Here is a 14,063-nt window from a genome sequence, read left to right as displayed (position 1 = left end):
GCCAAACTCACGGCCTTGGCCACACCCCAGAAAAGAGGAAAGCCCCAAGCCGAACTGCCAGTCACCGATAATATCCACACAGGCAGCTTGGAGGCTGAGGGAAAGCCTTGTGCTCACCTGGAACCAGAGCAGTGATGCCAACGCCCTCTCCTTCCGTCTCACCCCACTCAGCTCCAGGAAGTGTGGAGGTGGGGGAATTAAAATGCATTAGAACTCTGTTAAGGAGCTATAACCCTACATCTTTTTTAAAACTTCCATTAGGATGGTCCAGTCTCTCCCCGTTCTAATCTTTGGTAAGAACAAAACTTCCTAATTAGACGGCTGGAATTTCTAAAACCTAACTCAAAAGCCCAACTGTTCCAGCTGAGTGGCTGGGCCAGTTCAGTGAAGCAGCCACCATTTCGTTCATTGCTCTACTCAATTAGGCCCCTAGACTGCTCCTGTTGGAAAGGAAGTTAATGATCAACTAATTAATGCCCTTGAATCTGAAAATGAGTACACTGAGGCTTAGCCAAGAGAAATGAAACTGGAGTGAGGTCACATAGTCAGCAGGAAAGTTTCAGCAGAGGGCACTTTTTGGTTTTCCATATGACTGCCACAGAGCAGAACTAGTTTACCTTTGTATTTAAATTAGCTGTTTCTTAAAAGCCTATTTGAAACAATGATGCAGATAGAAACTGCTCCTTCTCATACAGCTATGTCTGATTCTGTGATTATTTAGCTCCTTGGATTTGGGAGCCATATCACAAGAAGGTCTAATAAACCTGAGTGTTAGCCACAAATCATTAAATGAAAATCAAGGCAGAGTTTATGGCACAGAGGCAGAGTCACCAGGAAGAATCCTCAGCACCCCTTCCTTCCAGACTCTGAACCTAATTTTCTACCCAAAACTTGGAGTTAAAATTTTCTACCCAAAATTGTAGTAATTTTCTACCCTAAGCTTGAAAAATATCTACCCCAAATTGCATAAACTTCAGGCTCCACAAAACCTGGATTTGACCTTGGTGTAAGGCAGTGTGGTGCAGCAGAAATGCTTTGGAGTCAGACTTAGGTTCAAATCCCCTCCACCACCTACTAGCTGCTAAACTTGGGAGATTTACTGAAGAGCCTGTCCATTTGCTTCCTCACCTCTAAAAGGCAGAAACTGAAACCCATTTCCTGAAGTTGTTGTGAGGCTTAAGCAGGGTAATGGGGGAGAAATTTGGGTTTAATGCTCAGCTCAGAGCAAACTTTCAATAAAGTCTATCTAGTAGGGTCCAACATTCTGTAGGCATAGTGGACGGAGCCAACACCTGTGATGTCGGCATCTCATATAGGCGCTGGTTCAATTCCCAGCTGCTCCACTTCTGATCCAGCTCCATGCTAATGGCCTGGGAAAGAAAAAGAAAGATGGCCAAGATTCTTAGGCCCCTGCACCCACATAGTAGACCCCAAAGAGGCTCCTAGATCCTGGCTTCAGTATGGCCCCAGCCTCAGCCTTTGTGGCCATTTGGGGAGCGAACCAGTGGATGGGAGATCTTTCTCTCTCTCCCTCTCTGTAATTCTTTCAAATAAATAAAAATGTCTTTAAAAAAAGAAAATATGCATTTCAAAAAATTATGCATTAAATTTTTTTGCACCAAAATAAACTTGTCTTTTAATCCTATTTCATGAACTTTTTGACTTGTCCTCATACATAATTATCTGATTGCTATAGTCAAGCTGAATAATCTATCCATCTTTTCACATTGCTGCCATATTTTTGTGTGGAGAGAGCACAAACTCATAGCAAATTTCAAGTATCACTATGCTGCATACAATCATCCTACCTGAAACTTTGTACCCCTTGACAAACATCTTATTTCTCCTGTTCTTCCTGCCTTTGGTACTTATCATTCTCTTCTCTGCTTCTAGGAGTTTGACTTTTGGATTCCAGACAAAATCATGTAGCATGTTTGGCTTATTTCACTCAGCATAATGTCCTCCAAGTTCATCCATGTCATTACAGATAGTGTGGTTTTCTTCCTTCCATAGGCTATATAGTATACTATTGTGCATCTAATAATTTATCTATTCATCAGCTAAGGGATACTTATCATGTTTTCACAACTTGGCTATTGTGAATTATGCTGCAAAGTACATGGGAGTACAGTATCTCTTTGATGTTGATTTTATGGAACTGCTGGATCATGTTACAGTTCTATCTTAAATTTTTGAGGAATCTCCATATAGTGTTCCATAATGGTCATACTAGTTTACATTCCCATCAATAGTATATAAAGTTCCCCTTTCTCTGCATCCTTACTTACCTTTTTCTTTTTTTAAATATTTATTTATTTATTTGAAAGAGTTACACAGAGAGAGGAGAGGGAGAGAGGGAGGGAGGGAGGGAGGGAGGGAGGGAGAGAGAGAGAGAGAGAGAGAGGTCTTCCATCCGCTGGTTCACTCCCCAATTGGCTGCCAAGGCTGAAGCTGCACCGATCTGAAGCCAGGGGTCAGGAACTTCTTCCAGGTCTCCCACGCGGGTGTGGGGACCCAAGCACTTGGGCCATCTTCTACTGCCTTCCCTGGCCACAGCAGAGAGCTGGATAGGAAGTGGAGCAGCCAGGTCTCGAACCGGCATCCATATGGGATGCCAGCACTTCTGGCCAGGGCTTTAACCCGCTGTGCCACAGTGCTGGCCCCATTTACATTTTCCTAATGGCCGCCCTAACAGGTATACGCTGACTTCTCATTGTGATTTTTATTTGCATTTACCTGATATCGTCTTTTCACATACTATTGGTTATTTGCATGCCATCCTTGGACAAAATGTGTATTCAAGTCCTTTGCCAATTTTTTTTTCTTTTTTGCTATTTTTATGAGATTCTGATTTTATGTATTTTGAATATTAACTCATTATCAGATTCAAGGTTTTCAAATGTTTTTTTTTTTTCTCCCAATCCATGGTTTGCCTTTTCATAGTTTCCCTAGTTGTGACTTTTTAAAAAAAAATATGTATTTATTTTGAGAGGTAGAATTATAGACAGAGAGAGGGAGAGAAAGAGAGTCTTCCATCCAATGGTTCACTCCCCAAATGGCTGCAGTGGTTGCAGCTGGGCCAATCCAAAGCCAGAAGCCAGGAACTTCCTCCGTGTCTCCCATGTGGGTGTAGGGGTCCAAGCACTGGGGTTATTTTTTACCACTTTCCCAGGCCTTAGCAGAGAGGCGGACCAGAAGAGGAGCAGCAAGGACCCAAACCAGCACCCACATGGGATGCCAGCACCACAGGTAGAGTCTTTATCCCACTAACCCACAGTGCCAGCCCCGACAACATTTTTTTAAAAGAATTGTTTACTTATTTGAAAGTCAGACTATCTTCCATCTGCTGCTTCACTCCCTACATGTCGCAACAGCTACGGCTGGGGCAGTCCAAAGTCAGGAGCTTCATCCCGTATAGTGGGTTGCAGGGGCCCAAACACTTGCACCATCTTCTGTGGTTTTTCCTAAGCCATTAGCAAGGAGTTGGATTGGAAATGGAGGAGTCTGGACATGAGCCATCTGCTGGCATCGTAGGCAGCAGCTTTACCTGATACACCGTGACAATGGCCCTTGTGTGGCAACTTTAGTTTGATACAATACCAAGTTTTATTTTTACTTTTGGTGCATGTACTTTTGGAATCATTTCCAAAATACCAATGCCAAGTCCAATACCAAGGCGTATATATATATATAATATTTACTGTAATTCAATGTAAGACATAAAACTATATATTAAAGTCTTTAGTCTATTTTTTTTGTGTGAGGTAGAGGGCAATGTCCAATTTCATTCTTCTGCACGTAGGTGTCCAGTTTTCCTAACACCATTAATTGAAAAGGCTACCAGTTCCTTGCGCATTCCTGTTGCTCTTATAAAAAATTGGTCATTCTTATGTGGGTTTATTTTGGGACTATTTTATTTCATTAGTTTGTGTTTCTATCTTTATGCCAGTGTCAAAAAAAAGATTTATTTATTTGGAAGTCAGTTACACAGAGAGAGGCAGAGAGAGAGAGAGAGAGAGAGAGAGAGGGAGAGAAAGAGAAAGACAGAGAGAGTTTTCCATCTGCTGGCTCACTCCTCAACTGGCCACAATGGCTGGAGCTGTGCCGATCCAAAGCCAGGAGCCAGGATCTTCTTCCAGGTCTCCTACACTGGTGCAGGGGCCCAAGGACTTGAGCCATCTTCTACTGCTTTCCCAGGCCATAGCAGAGAGCTGGATCAGAAGTGGAGCAGCCAGGACTCGAACCAGCGCCCATGTGTGATGCCAGCACTGCAGGTGGCAGCTCCACCCGCTGCAACACAGCACCGGCCCCATCATGTTGTTTTGATAACTGCAGGTTTGTAATCTAATTTGAGATCAGGAGTATGATGCCTCAAAGCTTGTTCTTGCTCAAAATTGTATTAACTGTTCAAGATCTTTTGTAGTTCTATACAAGTTTTAGGTTGATTTTTTTCTATTTCTGTGAAAACTGCAATTTTGATAGGGCTTACGTTGAATCTATAGATTGCTTATGTAGTTGCGTAGTAAGGTAGTATGGTGGGAATACTACTCCATCCAAATTTTGTGTATTCCTCTTAACAATTATGTGGGGCCCTGATGGTGAATTTTTGTGAATATTAACTTTACATTCATCTTATAAACCGATTCTTATTGTCTCTTAATATTAATTTATATACCTTAAAATCATTTTTTTTCTGCAAGTTGCCTCAAATGCTATTAGGAATGGGAATAAGAGTGGAAATTGAATACATACTAAATGATATTTATTATCATGTTGCAAAGTTCTCAAATTATTCATGTGTATTTTGCTTTCTAAGTAGAACATCAGGGGCTTTGTCTTACCAATAAAACAAACAAACAAAAAACGAAGCTCACAAGTTGTGCAGAGGAGTTTGAAGAATGTGCTCTGTCAGGTAAACAAGGACATGGGGTTCAGCTCTGCAAGGGGCTCTGCAGAGGGCCCCGGACACCAGCCTCTCTGAGCTGAGCGCCCACAGCCTTAAAATGAACGGAGCAGTGGAAAGAAGCATTCCTCCTTGATCTCTGGCAGCCCTGTGGTTTTAACTCAATCTGTCGTCACAGGGTGGGTCGTTTGCCTTCCTTCTCCTGTCAAGCCAATTCAAGGCACTCGTTGGACTTGATTCTCTGATTGGAGGGATGCCCTATTCTTCTTCTAGGGCACTTTTCAATCGGGAGTTCTCTTGTGGAAAGTGCTTTGTGAAAGTGCCAAGTATTATTGCAACAATGCAGACGATACCTAAGGGGGGAATGAAACACTAGCACTGTTTCCTTGTGCAATACACTTTTATTGTCCTTTTACCTTCGCAGTCATCTTTGAGTCATCTTTGTGTAAACAACAGAATGGAATGGAATTACATTAAATTGTATGCAAATGGCTCTAGAACACCTTAACAGTTATGACAAGGCAATTATAAATAACTTTTTTCCTTAGTAATATATATTTGCTTTTTAAAGTACATTAAAGAGCTGCCGTATCTAGGGTTAGCCAGGAAAGAGCAATGGTACCGTCCCGGGAGCCCACCTCCCTGAAAGCTTAGATTCCAACTTTGAAAATCCTAAGGGTAACACAGTCAAGCAGAAGGCTCCTTGGGTTGAAAGTATTTTATTCTTGAAACTGAACAACATTTCACCTTTTAGTCATTGCACAAAACCCTTTCCGTTACTTTCACTCCACCTGGATATTCTGCAGAATTTCAAGTAAAACTCAGATTCTGATATTTTCAAGTTTATCACCTTTAGAATAACAAATCCTATCGCTTAAGGAGAGCCAAATCAGAGGTGGGTATATAGTTAGCAATCTAACAGAATGGCAACATTTTATATAGCGTCCTACACAGTTCCAATAAAGCGAACCTTACATATGCCACCTTATGTAGAGGAAGTTTTAGATCTGAGACTATTTCAAAGTAAAGCAGCCTCAGGCACATTCTTTAACATGAAAGTTTGCAAGGCACCTCCCTCTCCCAAGAGACAATCAGAATTGTGGATTGGTGTTTTAGGTAAACAAACCAAAGAGAAATAAGCATCCAAGTTCTTAATTCAGTCATTTCAAAAATTAGAAGTTACAAATACTCCAAAGATAGACCTGAAACTTTTTGTTTAAATAACAAGAGATTAACTGCAAGAAGCATATAATCAAAACTTTGTTTTCCTTATAGCTAAGGTGTGTAATGCATAAATATATGAAAAATAAAATTCACAGTCAGTTTTAAAACTAGAATTCAAGTTTGGCTAATAAATCTTAATTTTATAAGTATATTAATTTCTAAATACAACATAAAAGAGGCAGTACTGTCAGATGTACAATTAAGGTATTATAACAGAACTTAACAACAATGAAAGAATAGGCTTCTGATAGAAAACTCCATTTGTCACCAATAAATAGGACCACCTGAGTGTATTCAGATTCTTTTCACTTAAGGGATATCCGAATTGATTGCTGAGAACGGTTTGTTTAATAGCTTTTGAAAAAAATCAGCAACAATCGTGCAGCTGTGGCATTTGCTTGTTCTCATACTGTGGATTGCTAGAGAATAAAGCAGAACTCAAGAGTGTTGGAGGTTTGAAAAAAACTTATTTTATCCCATGTCGTCGAAGCCAGCCTCTTCACAATCTTCTGATTTTGCCGGGGACTGGGGGTGAGGGGTGGGAGGGAGTGGACAGGGAGAGGTGGGGTTGGGGGCATGACAGATCAGGGTGACGGCAAAGGACAAACATCAGCTCACGCTCAACTGAGCAAAGCCGATCAGCTTCACTTCATCAGGAATCTCCGACCCGTCACAGCCGGAAGCCTGGAAAGGGAAAGAGAAGGCTTCAGTGCTGGGTTCTCACTGCTCTATGGTTAAAGTCTTGCTGTGTAATGGCACATCCAGGCAGAGGCACAGCCTGCACGAGACCATGGATGGTCTTCCTCCTGAAGAGACGTCAAGACTCACACACCAGAATGACTGCTCGCCGCCCAGTGACGTCAGAGCACACAGGCCAGGGTGGGAAGGGATTTGTTTCCCATTCAAAACACACCACATCCCCGGCTGGCAGCTCTGGGGCTACTCAGGAAACCTAGGACTTCCAAGAAAGCACAAAAATATTTTTCAACCACTCAATAAACTTATTTCAAATGCACTTTCTAATTAGATCTTGTTAGTACTAATTTTAAAAGGAATATTGTGAAAACTAGCAGAACCGACCTAATAGGTCACCCAGGGGTAATTTACTTTTTACCAACAACATCTCTGTAAAACTGGGAAGAAAATCAAAACAAACAAAGCATCGGTGGTTAGCCTGTACCGGGATGGCTCACTTTAGACAGCTGCTACTTACATGCCAGCGAGTAAGTTTTACAAGGAAAGGGAATACAACAGAATTCTTTCCCATAACAAAAATTTGGTTGTAACATTTTCGGACATATTAATTGCCTCAAATTGGCCAAAATTATAGTGTGACAAAACTTCATTATTTTCTGTACTTCAGAATTAGAAGGGGGTTTGGCACAGAGGTTGAGCTGCTGCTTGGGATACCTGAATTCCATGGGAAAGTGCCTGGATTCCAGTCCCGGCTCCACTGCAGCTTCCTCTAACGTGGGAGGTGGCAGGTGATGGCTTGTACTCACAGGAGAGACCTGGATGGATTTCCTGGTTCTGGGCTTCTGCCTGGCCCAAGCCTGGCTGAAGAACCCATTTGGGGAGTGAGCCAGTGGACGGAAGATCTGCCTTTCTCTGGTTTTCCAATACATTTAGAAAACGTTTAACGTTTTTTTTTTTTTTTTTTTTTTTTTTTTAAACCAGAAGGAACTAGAAGTAAGAAGCCATTGCCCCTCAGACTGCTCTATGGTCCTAATCCATTCTTATTTTCTGTGTTACCTGGACCCTTTCTTCCTCCCTCTTCCTTGTGCGCATTTGCACACACACACACACACACACAAAGCACCCACATGGCCATTTACACTCTTTATCCTGTAGCGTGTATTTCTCAGAGTTGGACTTTTTGTATGTACCATAAATGGGGCAAAAAGGTTTGATGAATGACTGGGAATGCACAATTAATTACCAAAGGACCATACAAACCTTTACTGGATCTAATTCCTGCTAAATTTTATTGTCAAAACAATCAGTTCCCCATGGAAAATGATCTTTTCCAATTATCACAATTAACTTGCTTAGCACTGCTTGTATTTACAATGTTCAAAAAAGAGTATATAAAACCAGCTTTGTCAGCTCCAACATTTTCCATTAAATAGGCAACTGGAACATTACCTTGAATATTTTAAAAATAATTGTCTTTTAAAGAAAGTTCAGTGTAAGCAGCTATGTTTATATAAGAGTCATTAGCCTACAGGGTAGGGACATTTGTCAGCATTTAAAGAAAAGAATTTACTTTCAGCCTGTGTAATGGTTATTTCTAGTGTCACTCAGCAGATAAGATGTTCCTCACAATTCTTGCTGTTTGTGTTGCCGGGGGCACTTCGAGCAGAGATGCTCCCTCCTTATCACTTTGAACAAAGTGGCCCAGGCACAGAAGGCTTTTCAGCTGCGATGTCTTCCAGTGGTGTTTATCACTTGATGGCCTAATATTCATCTCCCTTACAATTATCGTGGTTTCCTTATCTACCTCCCTAAGTCTCCCCTCCTCTCCTGTGTAGCTCCTGCTAACAGCACCATGTACTCCGCCCAAGGCGTGGTGGCAGAGACCTTGGATGAGGAACATCCAAGGACAAGCCACTGCTGCTCATGGTGCCAGAAAGGCCCGAGCAGCATACTTCCGGGCTGCATCTCAAAGTTGGCAAGGGAGTACCAGGAAGCTACAATGACTGGAAATGAAAGCAACACACCCTACAAAGATACACTGACCAGAGACATATGAAATCCCTTCTTACGAAGAGTAATGGAAATGAGAATTTACAATGAGAACAGTGACTGGACCACTGGTTATTTTGGATACAATGTACAGGGAGTCTTTCAGGGTCCTTGGCCGCCCACCATTCCTGGAGCCTACTGCAGTTCTGCTACCCAGGCTGTTTGGCTCTGTTTGCTTCAAGGCACCCGGCCTTCCCTCCTCCACTACCTCCTAACCTGACTCTGGGCCTCTCTCAGCCTGCACTGAAGAAATCTGACTGATTTCTTCGGTGACTCAAAAATCCAGAGGAAAGGAACTCAAGACCCTTTGAAGTAGCAGTGGTCAAATTTTTGGGTCTCATGAGCCTCTGAAATTCTTATATTTACTATACTGCCTTAGAAATTGAAACTAAGAAGTTAAAAAATTTCAAACATTATTTTAATAATGCCAAAATAATAAATAAATTTGAAAAAATAAAACATGTTTTATGTAGATTATAGCTATTGAACTGTTTTAAAAAACTACAGAGGCCAGTGCTTTGGCGTAGCAGGTAAAGCCACCGCCTGCAGTGCCGGTATCCCGTATGGACATGGGTTCGAGTCCCGGCTGCTCCAGTTCTGATCCAGCTCTCTGCTGTGGCCTGGGAAAGCAATGGAAGATGGCCCAACTCTTTGGGCCCCTGCACCCACATGGGAGACCTGGAAGAAGCTCCTGGCTTCAGATTGATGCTGTTCCGGCAGTTGCAGCCAATTGGGGAGTGAAGCAGCAGATGAAAGATCTCCCTCTCCCTCTCTGCCACACCTTCTCTCTCTGTGTAACTCTTTCAAATAAAATAAATAAATCTTTAAAAAAAATTAAAACGGAGGAGCTGGTGTCCTGGCATAGTGGGTTAGGCTGCTGCTTGTAATGCTGCCAAGCCATACTGGAACACAGGTTTGAATCCTGGCTGTTCCACCTCCAACCAAGCTTCCTGCTCATGTGCCTTTGGAAAGCAGAAGATGGCCCAAGTGCTTGGGACCCGGCAATCTATGTGTAAGTCCAGGACGGAGTTCCTCGCTCTGGCTTTGGCTTGGTCCAGATTTGGCTGTTGTAGCAATTTGAGGAGTGAACCAAAATATGGAAGATCTTTCTCTTTCTGTCTGTCTCTCCCTCTCTTTGTCTCTTCCTCTCTCTCTGTCTCTTTGCCTTTCAAATAAATAAATATTTAAAAAAATAAAACGGGTTAAAAATACTTATTTACCAACTCCTTAAGCCTAACAACAATAAACTCATTATATGCTAAAACAGTCTTCATGAAAAATAACCACAGCTCTTGTGCCCACCCCCCCCCCAAAAGACAGAAAAGACTAATAGGGGTGGCACTGCTTTATATTTTTGCAAACCTCTTTAATGTCAATATACTGCTTTATGTTGTTTTCCTTGAAGTACATGAAAAAATGCAGCCTCATGCAAATGTGTGGCTGGAAAAGGAAAGGGTACTTAAATAGTCTTTGCAGAAAGTTGTGGATTTCCTTTGTTACCAAAACATGCCCGAGTGAGAGTTCTTTAAGATTTATTTTATTTATTTGAAAGGCAGAGTTACACAGAGAGAGTTTCTTAAAGGCTACTTGCATTGTGGAATTTGAAACTGTAACACTGAACTTTTCACACTCAAAGGGTATGAAACACAGTGGTCTTTCTTATACTTTGAATGGATCTTTTACCCATGCATCATCTTTAAGCATCAGTAAGCTAAGCAGATCTTCTAAATGTTATTATTTCAGTAGACGATATATGCATTTCATTATACAATGTCAACCAGTCATCTTGATGTTACTCGTCACCAATGAGAAGAAACTTTAAGTTCCGGGGGACTGTCAGGCTCACACTGGCACTCACAGCTTTTCTAAAATCCTATTTATTATTGACAACAAATACTGTCATTGTTTTCCCTTACATGCAAGCCTTATTTTGTTCATTAAAAAAAAATCTGCCAAATACCTACTTCTTTACCATCTCAATTTATCAGTTCTCACTAAAAGTGGTGTTTCTGGAGCTGGCAGTGGGTTAAGCCGCTGCCTGTGATGCTGGCATCCCATGTATGGACACTGGTTCGAGTCCTGGCTACTCCACTTCTGACCCAGTTCCCTTCTAATGGCCTGAGAAAAGCAGTGGAAGCTGGCCTAAGTGTTTAGGCCCAGGCTCTCCATGCGGGAGACACAGCTGAAGTCCTGGCTCCTGGCTTTGTCCTGGCCCAGTGTTGGCTACTGGGGCCATCTGGGAAGTGAGCCAGCAGACGGAAGATCTCTCTCTCTCCCTCTCTCTCTTGTAACTCTTTCAAAATAAATAAATAAAACCTTAATATATCTTTAAAAAAAAAAACCAAACATTAAGACAAAATAAAAGCGGTATTTCCTGGGAAAAAAAAGGCCCCCAAAAATGGCTAGTCACGCTTATGACAGAGCAATTCTTTTGAGGGCTTTCCCTGGATACTGCCATTTTACTTCCGTACAGCGAATAAGTGATTCCCATTTCATCACACAGAATATTAAACTTAAATGGCCTCATGTGGAGATTTACTAAAATCAGTAATGTTTCCTGCCACATTAGGAAAAATATTAAGGAAAACCAGCTTTACTTTTTTTACGCTGGGTGAGTGAGTGAGTGTGTGATGGCTCAGGGGAATTTGACGACTACTAGCAGAATTCTATGTCATTGCTTTGTGCCGACATCAGTTTTACTCACCATGGCTTTCACACACATTAAAAAAGATGAGCTGTATCTCAGCATTATGATGAAGAACTTTTGACATCCAGGATCCCCTACAAGGGGTCCTCAGCAGTTCAGGATCCACGCTTTGTAAACTAAGCTCCAAAATGAAGGATCTCAGAACACGACACCCCAAAACCTGCCTCTCTGGCATGCTGACTGATTTGAGCTAAAAATCCTTAAAAAACAAACAAAAATAGCAGGTACAGGACATGCACCTTCCTGAAAGTAGAAAACTCCCAGGGAGAAAGCATCCTTATGGCACCTGGGAGGAGGATGTCCTTATCAGCAGACGTGGGGAAGATGTGGGGAAGAGACATTTGTGCATAGAAAGCTCATCAAATTAATCTTGCCCTGTCACAGTTCCACGATTTATTATTCTCTGTCCAATCAATATGTAAGTGTTCAGGGCCGAAGTTGCGGTGTGGTGGGTAAAGCCACCACCTGCGGTGCTGGTTCAACGCCTAGCTGCTCCACTCACTTCTGATCCAGCTCCCTGTTAATGTGCCTGGGAAAAAAGCAGAAGATGGCCCAAGTGCATGGGGCCCTGCCACCCATGTGGGAAACCTGGATGAAGCTCCTGGCTCCTGAGTTTGGCCTGGCCCAGCCCCCAGCCATTGCAACCATCTGGGAAGTAAACCAGCAGGTGGAAAAATGATCTCTAACTCTTAATAAATAAATAAATCTTAAATAAAAAGTGAGTGTTCAACTCTAACAGGGATTTTTGAGATTAAATTTCTTTATGAGGGCTCCTATTTATAGAAAACGTATTAAACGCATTTGATTGCTTTTTTGATCACACTGTTTTTTGTTTCTTCCTCTTTGAGCTCCTCAGGTAGTTCCAAGGCGCTACCCCTGTGCTTCCCAAAGTGGGAAGCTCCAAATTCCTTCAGGGTATGATTCTCAAATACCAGCCTGCATGGGACTCACCGCAGGACCTGTCAGGACACACAAGGTCCGGACTCCCTGGCCTTGGATGAAGCCCTGACATTTACCTTCTCATCAAGTTTCTGGTCTCCAGGTGAAGCAAACAGCTCATGTGGGCCCACACGTGGAAATGCACAGGCTGCTGCCAGGAAGGACCTCTTCCTTCCCTTAGGGCTGCTGCCTTGTCGTGCTCCCCCTTCAGGAGAGGGGACGCGAACACGCTGAGGTAGTGTTTGCCGCTTCTGTCTCCACATCACCTGCACTTTGGCCAATGCTGCCCTCGCCATGCAGGCTCCATCTGTGTCTCAGCTGAGCGCCTCTCTATAAACAAGACCCTTGAGGCATCAGCTGCCAGAATGCCTGTGAAATCCGCACATGGTGTTATTAAACTCCAGTAACTAAAAATCTATAGAGCTCATGTAAATGTGTTACGATTGGATGTTAATTACGTGCACTTACAATTTGTATTCTACCTTCAGGGGCAAGTTAAATGTATCTTATTTCATATTTTTACTAATGCCCCTCCAGTAATTCTAAGTGGGAAGCAGCAGCACTCGCCTACTGCAAGGCAGCAAATTTAAAAATGACTTAAAATGGCTTATAAAGGCCTGTCTCAAGGTTTACAACAACAGCACTGACAGAGTATTGATATATCAAAGGCAAAACGCATAATGCTTAAGCTGAAATATCCTTCACCCTCCATATCTGAACTACTTTGTTAAAAGGGAAGCAAAATCACAGGGCCAGTGTGGTGCTGTAGTGGGTAAAGCTGCCACCTGCAGCACCAGCACCCCATATGGCATTGGTTCGAGTCCCAGCTGCTCCACTCTCCACCCAGCTCCCCATTAATGTGCCTGGGCAAGCAGTGGAGGACGGCCCCAGTGCTTGGGCCCCTGCACCTATGTGGGAGATCCAGAAGAAGCTCCTGGCTTCGGACTGGATCAGCTCTGGTGGTTGCAGCCATTTGGGGAGTGAACCGGTGGATAGAAGATATCTATCTCTTCCTCTTTCTTTCTCTAATTTTTCCTTCCAAATTAATCAATCAATCTTTTAAAAAAGGGTGAGGGAAGAAAGCATAATCTGATCTCCCTGTTCCTGGAAATCACTCTTAATACCTAGCTGTCAAATAAAACCAAAGATCTCATTGGACAAAGAAAAACATAGATGTGCTTCTTGATAAAGCCAACTTCCTGGCTCTGTGGGGGCACTGTTTTTCTTATACCAGCAGAGGCATGAGATAAAGACTGACGCTTTTTCACACGTGAGCCCAGTATTCCTCATAGTGGTGGGAGGTGTGGGGTGAAGGGAGAGGAAAGAGATTAGGGAATGGTCCATTCACAAGTGGGATGCTTCTGGTCTAAGCACGGGGATCACCAAGCAATGCTTGCAAAATTCCCAAAGCCCAGGCTGTACCGAGGGCAGTCAAGCCTGGATACCTGCCGTGGGACCCAGGCGTCATGTTTTTAAGACGCCCCATGGCCTCAAGAGTGAGGGCAGTGTGTGGGGCGAGGTAAAGAAGCTCGGAATGGGGGGGAG

The 14,063-nt window shown here is 42.8% G+C and overlaps 1 protein-coding gene across 1 annotated transcript in view; it reads right to left on the bottom strand.

Annotated features, from left to right (window-relative positions):
• Positions 1–5,284: 5,284 nt before the first annotated feature.
• STK39 (serine/threonine kinase 39) overlaps positions 5,285–14,063 on the bottom strand; it is a 335,022-nt gene continuing 326,243 nt past the window's right edge. The window contains exon 18 of the mRNA XM_051848534.2: positions 5,285–6,811. Coding sequence (XP_051704494.1) covers positions 6,737–6,811 — 75 coding nt within the window. The 3' untranslated portion in view covers positions 5,285–6,736. The remainder of the gene's footprint in view (positions 6,812–14,063) is intronic.

The sequence above is a fragment of the Oryctolagus cuniculus genome, chromosome 3 (genome assembly GCF_964237555.1).
Source record: "Oryctolagus cuniculus chromosome 3, mOryCun1.1, whole genome shotgun sequence".
Taxonomy (NCBI): domain Eukaryota; kingdom Metazoa; phylum Chordata; class Mammalia; order Lagomorpha; family Leporidae; genus Oryctolagus; species Oryctolagus cuniculus.
The sequence above is the reverse complement of the archived record's forward strand: the minus strand, read 5'-3'. Positions and strand labels throughout refer to the sequence as shown.